Raw genomic sequence first — 18,620 nt, forward strand, 5'->3', positions numbered from 1 at the left:
TCTCCACAGTTTAATAAAATTGTTGTTTAATTTAATATTAGGTACCTAATATTTTTATGCTACTCTATTCTAATGGGTGAGTTGCATATTTCTTCATGTAATTTGTATCAATGTTGCTTTATATAATTTGAAGATGTGTTATTAGATGCTTACTACTTTAGAATTATTATGTCCCCTCTGATAAATTGAACATTTTACTGTTATTTTATGACCCTCTTTATCTCTACAAATGCTTTTTGCCTTGAAGTCTGTTTGGCTTTACATTACTATAGCTGCCTACCTTTTTGTAGGTTCTTATTTTCATGTGTTTTTTTTCTGTTCTATCACTTTCAATCCTTTATATGCTTATGCTTTAGTTGTGACTCTTTTAAGCAGTACATAGCTAGTGTTAGAATTTGTTCTTAATCCAGATTGACAAATTTCTGTCTTTTAACTGGAGCATTTTTTTCTATTTAAATGTATTGTGGTCATTAATTCATTTGCGCTTATTTCTATCTTATTTTGTATTTTGTATTTGTCCTTCTTTTCTATGTTTTTCTCTTTCTTGCATTCTTGTGAATTGGCTAATTTGTTCTCATATGTCCTTTAGAAAGTTATAAACTTTATCAGGAAAACCCAAGGTTTTATACCTTTATCATCCTCCTGAACAGTAAGATTTCTTTAAGCAATTAAATTGAAATCACCATCCACTGTCAGTCTATTAGGCTGTGATGTCATATATTTTAGTTCTATCTGGTTTCCTTTATCCCCACAGCATATTATTATTATAGGTTTACTTGGTTAATGTTTGAGTTTACTTATATATTTACCACTTTCTTTATTCACAACTCCTTCTTGCATCCCAGACCTTTCATCTCCCGACCTCTTTCCTTATGTGTGAAGTGCATTCATTAGAATTTCCTTTGTGGGGATTTGCTGGTGGGTAACACTCTTCAGTTTTTATTTCATGAAAAAAAATGTCTATTTCTGCTGTTGTTGAAAGATATTTTTGCTAAGTATAAAGTTTTGGGTTGATGGTACTTTCTCTTTGCACATGGAGTGTATCATTCCATTCTCTCTTAGTTTCCGTTGTTAGTAGGGAATTTTTCTCTTTTTTTACTGTGGTTTCCTTAATGTTAATTGCCTTTTTGTCTCTAACCACTTTTAAAACTCTTTTTCTTTAATGTTCTGCAATTTTACCATGATGTGTCTAGTTGTAGATTTCTTTTGTTTATTCTGCTTGAAATTCATTGTACTTCTTGAAAGTGAAGATTGGTTTCATTTGTTAGTTCTGAAAAGTTTTCAGTCACTATTGATATTTTGCCTTAGCCCTACTATTTCTTTTGAAACTATACTTTGTCCTTCTGTCCTCTATAGTCCATATTTTTCTTTTATATTTGGCCCAACTTTGTCTCTGAGCTGCATTCTAAATAGTATATTCCATTCTATCTTTAACTTTATTAAGTATTTTTCAGGGATCTCTGGGTGGCGCAGCGGTTTGGCGCCTGCCTTTGGCCCAGGGCGCGATCCTGGAGACCCGGGATCGAATCCCACGTCGGGCTCCCGGTGCATGGAGCCTGCTTCTCCCTCTGCCTGTGTCTCTGCCTCTCTCTCTCTCACTGTGTGCCTATCATAAATAAAAAAAAAAAAAAAAATAAAGATTATATTAAGTATTTTTCAAATATGTCTTTTTTTGTTAAAATTGTCACCCAGGGCAGGCCCGGTGGTGCAGCGGTTTAGCGCCGCTAGCAGCCCAGGGCCTGATCCTGGAGACCCTGGATCGAGTCCCGCGTCGGGCTCCAGGCATGGAGCCTACTTCTCCCTCTGCCTGTGTCTCTGCCTCTCTCACTCTCTCTGCATCCCTATGAATAAATAAATAAAATCTTTTTAAAAAATAAATAAAAATAAAATTGTCACCCAAATTTTAATTTCACTTTTTATATTTATTATTTTTAAGCAATGCACAAATAAATTTTGTTTGGTTCTTTTTTCAAATATGTTTACTATTTATTCATCATCAAGCTTTGTTTTTCATTTCTTAAAATATATTATACACACCCATTTTATATACTATGACTGAAAATTCCTGTATCTGAGGATTAGAGGGTCTAATTCCACTATCTTTTGTTTCTACTGCAGCCACTCATGATGTATGTAAAGATTTTTGATGATTTTGATGATGAGCTGTTCACTTTTCCTTTACAAAAAAAATTGAAGCCTGAACTGAAGAGGAATTCTTACATAAAAGATTTTAATGTGCTTCTGTCCATTGCCATGAGCACCATCACTATAGAAGTATATTAAACTAAATGCTTTTAGCTTATGGTGTTTTAGACCACAGGTGAATTCAGCTTATAGACAACATGGACTAGTTATTGATTAGGAATTCTCAGGAGAGATTTTTTCTTCTTTAACTAAGGGCCCAACCTTGGACATTTTCCTTGCAAACTGCTTGGGAGAGCCTTACTTGAAGTTGCAATTAACCCTTACTGTGGTTATAGTCTTGTTGTCCCAAATGTATAGCGGGGTAGACATTTGTTACTACACGTTAGGTGGGTCTTGGGCTCCAGAGTCATAGGACCCTTTGACAACTCGTGCATTCATTCATTAAGTTTGATGAATACCTTCAAAGTGAATGGTAGCTCCAGGATGGAAGGACTTAGGATGGAAGACTTAGGTTTCCATCTTCCCTTAGTCTTAGACATGCATATTCTTGATTTTTTTTCATCAGCTTTTGTCTACATTTAAGAGTATTAAAAGAGGAAGTCTTATTTGGATTTAAACATTCCCCTTGTGTTTTAATCACCAGTCATCTTTCCATAACATATCCATAATTCCTTTCCATTTTATCTTACCTTATTCTTTTCCAGAGACTTCTGCCTATATTTCCTAGAGGCCATTTATTCTTGTACTCTTCTTTGGGGCTCAAAATCTCCATGAAGTTTTCCTCTAGATCTCATAATACACCTATTTAAAACTATGTACTTCTTCTGATTCCAGGATACTATTTAAATGATTCTATAGTTTTTTTTCATAGTCCCTGTTTTATTTATTCTTTTCTCATCCTTGACAGGATGAGACATATTGAAACCTAATATTATCAACTGCATTCTCTTGTGTATTGCTTAAATATGTCTTTCATACTTACAATTGGAAGGCAGATTGTATATGCACAGCACCTATTTCTGATCCAAATTTTACCATGATTTTACCATTTTCAGTCCTGCCATGGAGGTTACACTTCCTCCTACACTCACTACTTGAACATATGAAATGACGAAGGACATTAAAAACTTAAATTCCTAGAAGTCATACATTTAACACTGGCTTCTTTTACCATTTTCATGAAAGAGTTGAAGGTACTGAGGGAAGGACCCATATGGCTATCTGGGAGAAGAATTTTCTAGGCAAGGAAAAGGCCATTGGAAGACTCTAATATGGAAATGTGCCTTACATGCTTGGAAAGCAAAATATCCAATGTGCCTGGAGCAAAGTGAAGGAGAGAAAGCAAAGAGAGAAAATACCAGAGGAGAGATCCCTGGGTGGCTCAGCGGTTTAGCGCCTGCCTTCCGCCCAGGGCATGATCCCGGAGTCCCGCATCAGGCTCCCTGCATGGAACCTGCTTCTCCCTCTGCCTGTGCCTCTGCTTCTCTCTCTCTCTCTGTGTCTCTCATAAATAAATAAAAATCTTTAAAAAAAAAAAGGAGAGAAAATACCAAAAATGTGGTCAAAGGAATCATAGGCCTTTGATTTTTTTAACCCTGTAAAATTGGGACCCTTTCAGAGCTTTGAGCAGAGGAATAAGATGATCTCACTTAACATTTTAAAAGTACAATTCTAGCATCTACAGAGGGCTTAGGGAGAAAGAAGCAGGTTAGGAAGCTATGAAGTGATACTGGTAATATGATAGTACAGCTTGGATTGCCTTTGAAGAGGAAAGAGACAAAATGAGGCAGATACATGCCTGCAGTATACGTAGTACTATGTACTGTACGGTACTAGATTTTTAGGTGTACATAGCAGAATGGATGGATCCTGAAAACATAATACTTAGTAAAAAATACTTAGTGCTTAGCAAAAGAAGTGGGAACACACAAGGAATACTGTGCTTCACTTTGAATCTAAGATGTGCTTAACATTGGTTCAAGGTTTTATGTCTCTAAAAGAGAAAAGTGCTGCCAATTATACTGTAACACTCCATCTATTACAGGATGCCACCCAATTTTAGGGATATTAAATACCAGAAGGCTTTGCCTTAGAATCAACAAAATAGGATAGCACATAACACCCCTAGCATAAATTAAAAAGCATGCACAAAAGTATGTATTTTTGCAAGAACATATCCAAATAAAAGATACACATAAAATATTTAAATCGTTTCTTTGGGGTGGTAACAAAGAGTGGGAGTGGCTATGGAAAATAGAAAAATACACACAAACAGCCCCGTGTGCATGCATGTATATATCACACAATTCAAGAGAGAAGCCCTGAATAGGGAAAACTTGGTATAAATCGCCACTATTCATCCATGGACCTGAGAGCTCTTTTTGATTTAACATGCTTAGTGTACCTTTCATCCTTTTCACCTGCACATGTTTGTTGTTGTAGTTTACTTTGCAATATATGATACTGGGAACAATTCTGCTTGCATGCTACTGCTCCTGACCTCCTGGAAGATATACTTTTGGCTTTTCACCATTCAGTTCCCAGGAATTAGGATCAATCCTGCCACAGCTTCCTGGAGCAAGGAGGTGATAGGGATACAACCCTGTGATACCTGGTCAGTTACAAGTTGTAAATCCCAAATGGAGTAGAGATCTCCCTTCCAAGTACTAACCAGGCCCGACCCTGCTTAGCTTCCGAGATCAGACGAGATCGGGCGCATTCAGGGTGGTATGGCCGTAGACTGGAGTAGAGATCATCAAAAGGAAAGAGAGTCAAGGGACAGAAGATAACTATACTTGGGGTAAGCAGAGCATAATGAGGAAACTAGTCAAATCTCTAAGTTATACATCTGAAATTAATGTAAGACTGTATGTCAATTGTACTCAAATTTTAAAAAAAGAAAAGAAAAAAAAGGAAGTAGAGTCAGAACAGCCATTGAAGAAAACATTTTCTGAATTTTCTATCAAAGTAGCCCAAATGAGGAAGAGGTCCATCTATTCCATGGATTTCAAGGAAATGATTTCCCCAGCCCTATTTAAGCAAATAAATTAAGAGCTTAGTTTTCATGTCTTGGTTAATTAAGGACTGAAGAACATCCTACATCCATTTGATTTGATAATACTTCCTCTTGATAACAAAATCCATACCTTCTATGCCTTTCAGAAATTGAAGCCTTTATTCGTGCAGTCTAAATTGAACTCGATGACAGGTTCTACATCTTCTGGAAGTGATCATACACCTTTGGTAGGTAGATTATTTTTTCTTTCTTTCTTTTTTTTTTATTTTAAAAATTTTTATTTACTTATGATAGGCACACAGTGAGAGAGAGAGAGGCAGAGACACAGGCAGAGAGAGAAGTAGGCTCCATGCACCGGGAGCCCCATGTGGGATTCGATTCCGGATCTCCAGGATCACGCCCTGGGCCAAAGGCAGGCGCTAAACCGCTGCGCCACCCAGGGATCCCTATTTTTTCTTTCTTAAACATTTAATTAGTTGCTATTATTCAACCTCAGTAATGAAACTTTTTGGTTTACCTGCAGATAGATAAGGACCTGGATGCAGTCAGTGATCAGACATTTTCCCCCTCTTTATCAAAAGGTAAGAATCTTTATTGTTGGGGAAAAAGGCTTACACACAGAAGGGGTACTTGGTCTAGATTGACCTCTCCTCATATTTGTTATCCTGAGGCATTTGGAATTCTAGGTGAATGCATGGCTTTTTTTCAGACAGTTTATAAAACTAATATGTAGGTGTGCTGAATAAAAGAATGCTAATATGCATTTCTGAATATTGGCGCCTGCTAATTGAAAATGAATTTAATCATATTTCAAAACTAGAAACTATCTCAATTGGGATCCTTTTCTATTTTATTAGTCAAACTGCCAACAATCCTGAAACTCCTGTTGAATTCCCATTTGTCCATTTTAATAACTAGAAGAAAAATTTGACTATTGCTCACATATTTTATCTGCCATCGGTCCTTACAGGGCTTTAAACTGGATTCTTTTGGAAATGAAAGTATGTTTTGTCCATAAGCTTCTATAAATCTTCAGGAGATAGCCACCATGCTTCCTTTTCTCCATTAAACAAGTTAGATGAACAAAATATATGATATTATTAGTGTGGTTTTTTTTTAAGATTATTTATTTACTTATTCATGGGAGACACACACACACAGAGGCAGAGACACAGGCAGAGGGAGAAGCAGGCCCCATCCAGGAAGCCCAACGTGGGACTCGATCCCGGGTCTCCAGGATCACGCCCTGGGCTGAAGGCGGCGCTAAATCGCTAAGCCACAAGGACTGCCCTGATATTATTAGTTTGAATTCTTATTAATGATGATAGCCAGAGTCAGTAATTTCTGTTTTTCATATCTGGGAATTTTTAAAGGTAGAATTTTACAATAAATATTTACGCAAGTGAGAAGTATGTGATAAGAGTTTAAATCCTTGGGATGCTTAGGTGGCTCAGCAGTTGAGCGCCTGCCTTCGGCTTAAGGTGTGATCGTGGGTCCAGGAATCGAGTCCCACATCTGGCTCTCCGCAGGAAGCCTGCTTCTCCCTCTGCCCATGTGTCTGCCTCCCTTTCTGTGTCTCTAATGAATAAATAAATAAATCTTTTAAAAAAAAAAAGAGTTTAAATCCTGGGCCCTAATTTTAAATTCTACTTTTTAGAAAAAGTTTGTATTTATCTATTTGAGACAGAGAAGAAAGAGAGAGAGCGAGCATGAGTGAGGGGAGGGGCAAAGGCAGAAGGAGAAGCAGACTCCCCCCTGAGCAGGAAGCCTGATGTAGGGCTCAATCCCAGGACCCCAAGATCATGACCTGAGCCAAAGGCAGACACTTAACCAACTGAGCCAGCCAGACACCTGTAAACTCTACTTTTTGAAAACTATTCTACTTCAGCAGAGAGGAACCTTTCTTCTGGGCTTCCATGCAACAGAGAGGCTTTTTCTGTAGTGCTCACATTATAGGTAATATCTATTCTGAAGGTGCCTGCCCCAGGTACAGAGAAATCTTCCAACAATCATAGGGCTGCCATTTAGAAAATAGTAATGCCCAGACTCTATAACACAGTGCCAGATTGCAGAGTGGCTACCTTTTAATGGTATCAACAATTAAATAAGGTTAGAGAAAGAAGACTAGATCTTTTGAGTTATTGGAAATTCTACTTACACAGGTAAGTTACTTCTAAAACATCGTAATGAATTAAGAGAAGAGAGACTCTCATGATTTCTCATAAAAATCTAGATTGTTGAATTTGGAACCTGTGGCTGGCCTGACATTTTAATTACAGAGTTTCATTAACAGCAGCATCCCATACCCCAAAAGATTCAATTGAGGATTTTGCATCCAAAATTGATTGCCCACAGGCAACCAAACTGTTTTTCAAATGTCCATTTGAAATGGTACACATGAACCTTGGTGGCCACCTGGAGTAAAAGGCAGCCCCAGCTGAAACAAACGTCATTTCTTTGCCTCCACCCTGAAAATGCAAAAGATAGAGTTATTTCTACCTTATCTACTGAAAATCCTCCTATGATTCATTAGTCTGCTCCTTTGCCGTACTAGGTAAAGTCAAATGTAAATGCTTTTTTATGATCCATAATCCTGCAGTACTCCACAAAGATCTATTATTCTGAATATTAATCTGCATTGCAGAGGAGATGTATATGACAATGGTCACACCACATGCCTTGGGACAAAACTCTGAAATTTCTTTACTAAATCTCTGATACAACTTTGATATGTCATGTTGTTCTCCTTAAAGATAATGTGGGGAAATAATCCAGTGAACAGAATTTTCTGGTTAAGTTCCAGTTAATCCAAAATTTACTAGAAATAAATTTTCTATTTGTAATGAATAGAAATGAATACATGAATGCCAGGAAGAAAGCTGAATTACAATTTGCTAAGTCGAGGAGTAACTGACTTTCATTAGCACACAGATTATGGCTACTGGATGATATTCACACTAGACATCCAAAGGGCCAAAGTGTCTTCATAAAACAGGTCATTCCAAGTTTTTCAGATCCTTCAGTTGCTTGAGTACCCCCTTCGGGACCCTAGGAAATAGTTTGATTCATTATTACTATTTTAAAGCACTAATTCACAAGTACATTATCAAAGAGGTGTTTAGCCACATGGTTAGTATGTACCTGGTTTATAGACAAATAATTATTTTCTATAGCATGAGGTATTACTGTAACCTATCTGGTGATGGACCCTGAATCAAACTCTTTAAAGTCACCCTTGTATTGAGTTCCCTTTTTTAGACTATGTAAATAGAATATTAATATTTTAAATACTTACTGAATATTTAGCCTCCCTGTCAACAGGATCCTCAGTGTTACACCAAAGAACCTAAGAGTTTCCTCAGTTATACTTTCACACTACAAGGTTCTTCTAAAATTTAGGTATAGTTAACATTTAGTGGACTTAGGTACTATTGTAAATGTCTTTCATGTTTTAGCTTTAATCCTCACAAAACCCTAGGAGGTTGGCACTCTTGCCTTCCCCCAGTCAACCTACAGAGATAGAGAGTTTACTAGACAGAGTTGACTAGGCTACCAGAGTTATACCACAAATAGGTGATGCCGCTGGATTCAAGCCCAGACAGAGTGGCTTCAGGGCCCTGGCTTGTCACCATTTAATTATATTGACTTGTCTCAAGTCAATGCATGACCAATCGCCCCATTCTCCACCACATGCAATGGGAATATATGAGATATAGCAGAGAGGCCATGGAGGCTGACAGACTTCACTTCTCATCCTAGCTCCAACCACTTACTTACTGACATCATCTCAGGTCCCTCTGCTGTGGAAAATGGGAATGGTGACCCCACCTCATAGCTTTGTGATGAGGATTATGTTATGTGCCTAGCTAACCCCTATTTCTCTGAGCTATTGATCATGCTTTCCCCAAGTCCCCCAAATGAAGTCTGCAAACCTATCACTTAGCCCACCACACCAGGGTCCTAATGTCCTCAGCAGTAGACTGGCCTAATGATTTAAAAGAACCAGTCTCTCCTCTGGTTCTTCAATAATTATTTTTCTACCAACATAAGCATAAGAATTAAATTGATCATTAGTATCAAAATATACAGTAGGTATTTTTTTTATTTATGATAGTCACAGAGAGAGAGAGAGAGAGGCAGAGACATAGGCAGAGGGAGAAGCAGGCTCCATGCACCGGGACCCCAATGTAGGATTCGATCCTGGGTCTCCAGGATCGTGCCCTGGGCCAAAGGCAGGCACTAAACCGCTGCGCCACCCAGGGATCCCTATACAGTAGGTATTTTGAAAACAGTGAAATAAAACATAAAGTATAGTTTAAAACAATGTTATATCAGGTGATCCATCTTTTCTAAGCAGATTGAAAATGACTTTTTGTTATTTTGCAAGTTTTAATCCAAAAATTCTAGAGGGAACGACAGATTCACTAATGAAATGTAGAAAAAGAGATAAATAGCTTAAAAAGAGAGAGAGATAAATATATCCTTGTTAATATAAGGGAATAAAAAATGAGGTATGATACGATCTGCAAAATTTCAAAGCAGTTTTTACGCAGTAGTAATGATCCCAAGAGAACCCAGGTAACATTATTAATTTGTTTGCTACTTAACTGTGATAAAATTTGGGATCTGAGCTACCCATTGTGTACTGTGCACTGCCACAGATTTTATGTACTCAAGAAGACCTTTCTCACAGTCCAGTAATTAGGTGCTATTGACATTGTAATCTTTGGAAATGTTCTTAATGAGCCCCAAAGACACGAATCTCATAGATAAAACCTCAAAGTAACACTGACCCTTTAAGTGGCTTTGTCAGTAAGAGAAAGCTCAAACATAAATATCTGAAGCACAGAAGAAACCCAAATTTAAACGTAGATTACATTGTTTTGTTCATTCTCTGAGATTTTTGGGGAAGAAACATTGAAGAGGTGATTTTAAAGGCTTTTAAAGACTAGTGTAACAATCGTAATATATTTGAAATAAGTAAAAAAGCTTTTTTTTCACCCTTTGAAGCTCCGGACTTGAAAAGTGTTTTTTTTTTTTTAAGTGTGTTTCCCACCAACTTGTAAAAATAAATACTGACAGTGGAGTTCAGTTGTCCCTGTTTTTAATGCAAAAATAATTTTTAAAATCACTTAGAAATTGCAACTTAAAAGATAAAAAGTAAAAGAAATTTCAGGAATAGTGTAGGCATTATTTTACAAATTATTTCTAGATTTTAACTATAATTAATATAATTTAGTACAGTTTTCAAATTTATATTCAAATGCACATTTTATAATATTGCCACGTTTTCTACGTATGAGTATAAGCAATATATAACATTATTTAGCATGTAATTGATGCCTATTAAAAATGTTAGAAGAAAGCATTAATCCATAAATATGAGTTAAGTACCAGGACTAAGCTAATTTACTAAACATAATATATTAAGGGGTCTGTAAGTGTTAAGATATCACGGCCACCAACTTCTCTACTATTTCCCTATTGTCAGGGAAATTACCAAATACCTATTACCAATTACCTATTATTCAAACAGTGTATTTTTAATTTATAGATGACATCCTTGCCTTTGAGATTTGGGCTGATTCTCAACTACCTATCCTCGTGAATTTTTCTGATTCTTCCTACCTATATTCTAGAGATTATTTTCTCCTTGAGTCATGGAATTTAGGGTATTACATGGTAATGAAGGCCTGGAAGGTCAGTGGTACATCTCTTAAAACAACTTTCCAAATACAATGAATTCTCAGTGACATAGAAAAGAGTCAGGACACCTGGGTGGCTCAGCAGATGAGCATCTGCCTTCAGCTCAGGGCGCGATCCTGGTCCTGGCATCGAATCCTGCACCGGGCTCCCTACAGGGAACCTGCTTTTCTCTCTGCCTATGTCTCAGCCTCTGTGTGTCTCTCATGAAGAAATAAAATCTTTAAGAAAAGAGTCAAAATGACCAGTTGGGTTAGAGAATTAACCACAAAAATCAGAAGTTCTCTATCTAACTAGGACTCTGTCCATGGGTCAGAGAGATTAAAAAATGAAAAAAAGAAAATGAAAGGTAATCTCTCCTTTGAAAACACAGTGTCAATCTTTGACATAAGTAAGCAGGCAAATGACTGTGAATTTGTGAGATCATAAAAATTGAGTAGAAAAGAGGGTTAAGACATATGTGTATTTTAAGAAGTACTTTATTAATTTGATATCAGGACTGTCTTAGGGTAATTTAAGTCTAGTGATGCTTTTAAGTATATGCGGGTAATGTTTCATTTAATAAATGCCACTAAACACATTGCTAATTATGCCCCAAACTGATTCTTAGAGCTCTTCAAGGCATAAAACACGAGACAAGAATGCATTCTTTTTTTAAAAAAAAGATTTTATTTATTCATGAGAGACACAGAGAGGCAGAGACATAGGCAGAGGAAGAAGCAGGCTCCCCACGGGGAGCCGATGCAGGATTTGATCCTAGGACCCTGGGATCACCACCTGCGCCAAAGGCAGACACTCAACCACTGAGCCAGCCTGGTGGCCCCAAGAATGCATTCGGGGGTGCTTCATTGTTCATTTGTCAGACCACGAGGCGAGTCCAGCCAGCCTCTCCAGATCCCAAACCTTCCCTGCCTAGTTGCTGCCCTGTTAGTTAAGAGGCCTTCTAAACCATGTAAGCCTTTATGGGGATAACAAAATACTGAGAAAGGGTTTAATTAGGACAGAGATGGTGGGTATTACTTTTTAAACTTAGGAATGGTTCTATTGCAGAACATGTTTAATTTAATTTAATTTGACATGTTTTCGAAGTGTTGTAACATACAGTGTGTAGATTCATGCAAATCTGTGGGCATATCATGTGCGCCCTTAAGGAGATAGACACGACATCTTTGAATGCGAAAGATACCACGTGAATATTATGTTCAACCGGAGGAACCCAAGTTTGGAAACTGAGGGAATAAATTAAAAGCAGGTATTTGCATTAGTGTATCAGAGTATCAGTGGACTCCAGTCTTCAGCTGAGTATGTTCCTGGCAAGCACAACTTCTTTAATGTCGGTTTCCCATCTTAAAAGAAACAAGCACATAGAAAAAAGTAGGCCGTGGAAAAAAGTGAGTTGTCCGCAATTAAATTCTACACAGTGTAAGATAGAGGTTACAAAAAAATTATAAAATAATCTTATGATTTGTGTTTTCCTCTCAGTAGGAATGAATTGAGGAAAGATCCAATTTCTCCATACACATATTTAATGCAGAAACTATTTTGATTTTTATTGTGTTATAATTCAAATACTGAGAAAACAGGATTACATTACACTTGGCTCTGTTAGATTTTGCCATGTTTGATTCATAGAAGAAATAAAACAGTGAAGGTTGAGTTGAAGCTCCCTGACAGTATTTCTTCTCTTCCCTCCCCAGAGGAAACCACTGCCCTGATTCTGTGTATTTTATAATATCTCTGCATATCTGTTTTTGCATATTTTATAATATTTCTGCATATATATGCTATATATAGTTATTTTGCATATTCTAGAATATTTCTGCATATATATATGACCATATATATAGACCATATAGTCGTTTGACATATATAATCACCTTGTATATTTTATAATATTTCTGCATATATATGACTATATATATCATCATTTGACATGTTTTCAATGATTATATAAATGATAGTGGAATGTATAGATTCTTTTTTCCCTATGAATGTTATATTTTTAAAATCTAATTACAGTATTGTGCTATAACTTGGTTCATTTATTTTACCTGTTGTATAGTATATTCCATTGTATGATAGTCTACAATACATTCATTTTCCTGCTAATGGGAATTTAGAAGATTTTCAATTTGTTGTCATTGTAAACACCACTGCTATAAACATCCCTGTACATTTTCATAGTCATAAGGCTGAGACAGTAAATTCCTAGAAACGGGATTGCTTAGCTGAAGAGTATATACATCTTTAACTTTATGTGATACTGTCAAATTGTGCTACTCAATGGTTATGCTAGTTTATACTTATGTGAGAGGTTTCTGGGTTTGCATTGTTCTGTATTCTTACCCTTGAGATTGTCAACTCTTTAATTTTTCTGCTCTAATGGATGTGAAATTATCTCCCATTTTTTAATTTGAAATTCCCTGGTAACCAGAGAGAATATTTTTGTTAGTTTATTTACCATTTTGGCTTCCTCTTCTGTGAATTTCTTGCTTTTAGTAGTTGACTATTTTTATATTATTTGGTTGTTTTTCCTTTTTAAAATTCATTAGTGGGAGTCTTTTTTTTTTTTTTTTTTTTTTATTCATGAGAGACACAGAGAGAGAGAGAGAGGCAGAGACACCGGCAGAGGGAGAAGCAGGCTCCATGCAGGGAGCCTGATGCGGGGCTCGATTCCAGGTCTCCAGGACCACGCCCTAAACCGCTGAGCCACCTGGGCTGCCCCATTAGTGGGAGTCTTTTTTTTTTCTTAAATAATAAATTTATTTTTTATTGGTGTTCAATTTGCCAACATACAGAACAACACCCAGTGCTCATCCCATCAAGTGACCCCTCAGTGCCCACCACCCAGTCACCCCCACCCCCCGCCCTGCTCCCCTTCCACTACCCCTAGTTCGTTTCCCAGAGTTAGGAGTCTTCATGTTCTGTCTCCCTTTCTGATATTTCCTACCCATTTCTTCTCCCTTCCCTTCCATTCCCTTTCACTATTATTTATATTCCCCAAATGAATGAGATCATATCATGTTTGTCCTTCTCCCATTGACTTACTTCACTCAGCATCATACCCTCCAGTTCCATCCACGTTGGAGCAAATGGTGGGTATTGGTCATTTCTAATGGCTGAGGAATATTCCATTGTATACATAAACCACATCTTCTTTATCCATTCATCTTTCGATGGACACCGAGGCTCCTTCCACAGTTTGGCTATTGTGGACATTGCTGCTAGAAACATCGGGGTGCAGGTGTCCCGGAGTCTTTATAAATTCTGGCTATTAGCCCTTTGTCAGTCACATGTTTCACAAATATCTTGTCACTGTCTATAGCGTGTCTTTCAACTTTACTTTTGATGTTTTTTGTCCAACCAAAATATTTTTTAATTTTATGTGATTTTATTTTTCAATCTTTTAATTTATGAATTGTTCTTTATTATCTATTTTAGATTAACTTTCTTAGTCTAAATGTATAAAGTTAGCCCTACATAGTCTTCTAAAAATATTACCAATTTGTTTTTCACTCTTAGATGCTTTAAAGCAGCAGAATTTATTTTTGTAGATGAAATTATTTTGGACCCCAATTTCTTTATTCCAACAGAATAGCAGATTACCCTATCAGCATTATCTGGCTCCCCAACCCCATGATTTGTAATGCTGCCTCTGACAAGTTTCCCTGCAAGTAGGGGAACTTTCTAGGCTCTCCATTCTGTGCAGTTGAATTATTTGTCCTTTTTGTTCTAATACCAAAGGGTTTTTTGAAAAGATTTTATTTATTTATTTGAGAGACAGTGCATGAGCAGAGGTGAGAAGTAGAGAGAGAAAGAGAAGCAGACTCCCAGCTAAGCAGGGAGCCACACGTGAGACTCAATCCCAGGACTCTGAGATCATGACCTGAGCCTAAGGTAGACGCTTAACCAACTGAGCCACCCAGGTGCCACAATACCAGAGTTTTAATAACCTTGGCTTTAATATAAAACTTGATATGTGGTTCAACAATTCCCTCTATCTTGTTCTTCAAAATTGTCCCAGCCTTTCTTGTTTTTTTACTTTTTCCTATGAATTTTGGGTTTACCATTTCAAGATCCATGAAAAAACTCTTGATAGTTTGATTTCTTTGATGTATTCTAAATGTTTATCACTGTTGAGTCTTGGATTCTGTATTTTCATCCTGCTTCCAGCAAACTTGCTGAACTCTACTGATTCTAATAGCTAGTCTGAAAGTCTCATCACTTATTTAGACAATCATATCATCTATAATATTTAAAGTATGTCTTCCAATCTTTATATACCACTTATTTTTTCTTTTCTTTTTCCCAAAAGATTTTATTTATTTATGAGAGAGAGAGGCAGAGACACAGGCAGAGGGAGGAGCAGGCTCCATGCAGGGAACCTGACATGGGACTCCATCCCAGGACTCCAGGATAATGCCCTGAGCGGAAAGCAGACACTTAACTGCTGAGCCACCCCAGGTGTCCCTGTTTTTACTTTTCTTATTGCACTGGCTAGGATTGTCACTATGATGCTGAACAGAGCAGTCAGTGGTACTCTTGTTTCTCTCTTAATAGGAAATCCTGAAGTGTCACCACTGCAATACCATTAATTATATTCTCTATGCTGTACTTTTATCTCTGTGACTTATTCTTTCCATAACTGGAAGCCAGGACTTGCCACTCCCCTTCACCCATTTTACTAATTTCCTCACCTTCCTCACCTCTAGCAACCATCAGTTTGTTCTTTGTATTTATAGGTCTCTCTGCTTTTTGTTTGTTTATTCCTTTATTTTGGTTTTTAGATTCCACATGTAAGTGAAATAATTTTGTCTTTATCTGCCTTATTTCACTTACCATAATGCCTTCTAGGCATTTTGTTGTCACAAAAGGCAAGATCTCATTCTTTTTTGTGACTGAGTAATATTCCATTGTGTTTATACACCACATCTTCTTTATCCATCCATCAACGGATGCTTGGGTTGCTTCCATATCTTGGGTATCTAAATAATGCTGTGATAAACATAGGGGTGCATATATCTTTTTGAATTAGTACTTTTATTTTCTTTGGAAAATACCCAGTAGTGTTTTCATTTTCTTTGGTAAATACCCAGTAGTGGAATTACTGGATCATATGGTAGCTGTATTCTTAATATTTTGAGGAGCCTCCATACTGTTTTCCGTAGTGGCTTCACCAACGATTTCTATGAACTGTGTACCAGGTTCCTTTTTCTCTACATCCTCACCAATATTTGTTATTTCTAGTCATTTTGATTTTAGCCATTCTGACATATGTGAGATGGTATCTCATTGTAGTTTTGATTGAAGATTAGTGTAGTTGAACATATTTTCACGTGTCAGTTGGCCATCTGTATGTCTTCTTTGGAAAAATGTGTACTCAGTTTCTCTGCCCATTTTTAATCAGATTATTTGGGGTTTTTTTAGTGTTGAATTGTGTAAGTTCTTTATGTATTTTGGATATTAACCCCTTATTGGATTTATCATTTGAATGGGAGAAGGGAAATACCTTCTCCCATTCAGTAGGTTGCCTTTGTATTCATTGATGGTTTCCTTCACTATGCAAAAGCTTTTTATTTTGGTATAGTCCCTGTAGTTTATTTTTGCTCATTTCCCTTGCCTTAGGGAGACATATCTAGAAAAATGTTGCTATGGTTGGTGTCAAAAAATTATAAGCTCTATTTATTTTGTTTTAATGTATACATTTATGTATATGTGTATGTTTTGTATATGTTTGTTAAAAATTATTAACACTGCAATAATTTGTTTAGTGAAGGCCTATTGAGGGTAAATTCCGTTTTTCTTAATTTTCACCTCACTCTTGATGGTAGTTGAATGAGATATGAAATTTTCAGTTGTTTTTTCCTTCACTCTTTGCTATTTATACCATTGCCTTTGGGTCTCTGCTCAGGGTTATGTGGAGTCTGTTGTCAATTCGTCAATCATTTGTGATCATTTTATATTTTCTTCTTGGTAGCATTTATTTATTTATTTTTAAAGATTTATTTATTTATTTGAGAGAGAAAGAGATTGGGGGGAGGGGCAGAGAATAAGGGAGAGACACTGAAGTAGACTCTGTGCCGAGTGAGGAGCTTGACACACAGGGCTCAATCTCACAACCCTGAGATCGTGACTTGAGCTGAAACCAAGGATCAGACGCTTAACTGACTGAGCCACATGGGTGCCCTTTTTTGGTAGCTTTTAAAGTTTAGTCTTTACTCTTCATGATCTGTCATTTTACTACAGTATACTTAATGGTGCATTTATATTTACCAGTATTCAGAGTACAATTTGTATCTGATGATTAGTATCTTACTGTATGTCTAGAAATTTCTCAACTACCATCTTTTCAAAGATTGCTTATGCAACCTTCTCTACATTATTTTCTTTGAAAGTACCTATCTCTTCTCTATGGATCTAATCTAAATACCTTAATTTTTATGTTTCTTTCTCGATTGTACATATGAGTGGATTCCTCAATAGTCTAATAATTTGCTAATTTTCTCTTCAGCTGTGCCCAATTTGTCCTACGTTTTACTAATTTTAGTGACTTTTTAAATTGGTTCTTTTTCATAGCCACTAGTTCTTATTTTATTCTGGCCTGTTTTGTATCATACATTTTTAATGGATATTATTAATTATTTCTTTGGTATACACACATATTTCAAAGTTTTTGTAAGACTATTTTGCACACTAAAATTTATCTGGAGTGAATTCATAGTCTCATAGCTTATCTTGCTGTTGTCTTTACAAGCACTTTGTGTATTTTGGAACTTTGGTTTTCAGGCTCAATTTCTTTCTCTCTTTGTCTCTCTTCTTTTTTTTCTTTCTTTCTCTCCATTCCCCACCCCCCACTCCCCGCCCCCCCCACACACACACCCAGTAGAATTCTGTGAATGCTTACACCTGGGCCAGTCCCACTCCCAATCCACAGCTAGTCCTTCTAATTTTCAGGGTTGCTTGTTCCATTTGGGTCTTGAAGCCTCCAAGCCTTCAGATGGCTTGGCTCTGTTCCTCTGTGTGAGGTAAGTTTTTGCCTTTGAGACTCCTTAGTCCCATAGCTTTCTGTAATGTCATAGCCCTAGATTAGAAACTATTTTTCCTTTTTTTTTTTTTCTTTCAGTTTCCTTTAATTCAAGCTACTGCCTTAAGAAGTAAGTTTCTTCTTTAAGCCAACATGGAACACATTTGACTTCTGTTACCAAAAAAAGAGCTTTATTCCTGATTGTCAGTGTGAATTCCTGCTGCTAGATCCAATGGGCCTGTGCCTTCCACTGATGTGTTAATTTCCTAGGTTTGTGGTAACAAAGTACCGCAAACTGGATGATTTCAACCACAGCAATGTATTGTCTCACAGTTCGGAGGCCAGAAGTTTAAAAGTGAGCTGTTGGCAGGGGTGGCTTCTTCTGACAGCTGTGAGAGGGAACCTGTTCCATGCTACTTTCTGAGCTTCTGGTAGCCTGGAGCGTTCCTTGGCTTATAAATGGCATTTTTGCTGTGTCTTCGCATTGTCTCCCCTCTGTGGGTGTTTTCATCTGTGTCCAAATTTCTCTTTATAAGGACACTGACAGAGTGCATTAGGGTCCACCCTGATGATTTCACCTTAACTTATCATCTCCACAGACCCTATTTTCCTTATGTGTGACCATAAGGTCACATTCACAGGTCCCAGGAGTTAGGACTCTAACATCTTTCAGAGAGACAATCCCATCCATGACAACCTGATTCATTGCTTTACATTCTTTACCAGAGAAAT

The 18,620-nt window shown here is 37.0% G+C and overlaps 1 protein-coding gene across 1 annotated transcript in view; it reads left to right on the forward strand.

Moving 5' to 3' along the window:
* Nucleotides 1-18,620, forward strand: part of C2H10orf67 (chromosome 2 C10orf67 homolog) — a 184,939-nt gene that overhangs the window by 156,650 nt on the left and 9,669 nt on the right. Inside the window, exons 19-20 of the mRNA XM_049096630.1 lie at nt 5,308-5,388; nt 5,685-5,742. Coding sequence (XP_048952587.1) covers nt 5,308-5,388; nt 5,685-5,742 — 139 coding nt within the window. The remainder of the gene's footprint in view (nt 1-5,307; nt 5,389-5,684; nt 5,743-18,620) is intronic.

Source organism: Canis lupus, chromosome 2, assembly GCF_003254725.2.
Source record: "Canis lupus dingo isolate Sandy chromosome 2, ASM325472v2, whole genome shotgun sequence".
Lineage (NCBI taxonomy): Eukaryota > Metazoa > Chordata > Mammalia > Carnivora > Canidae > Canis > Canis lupus.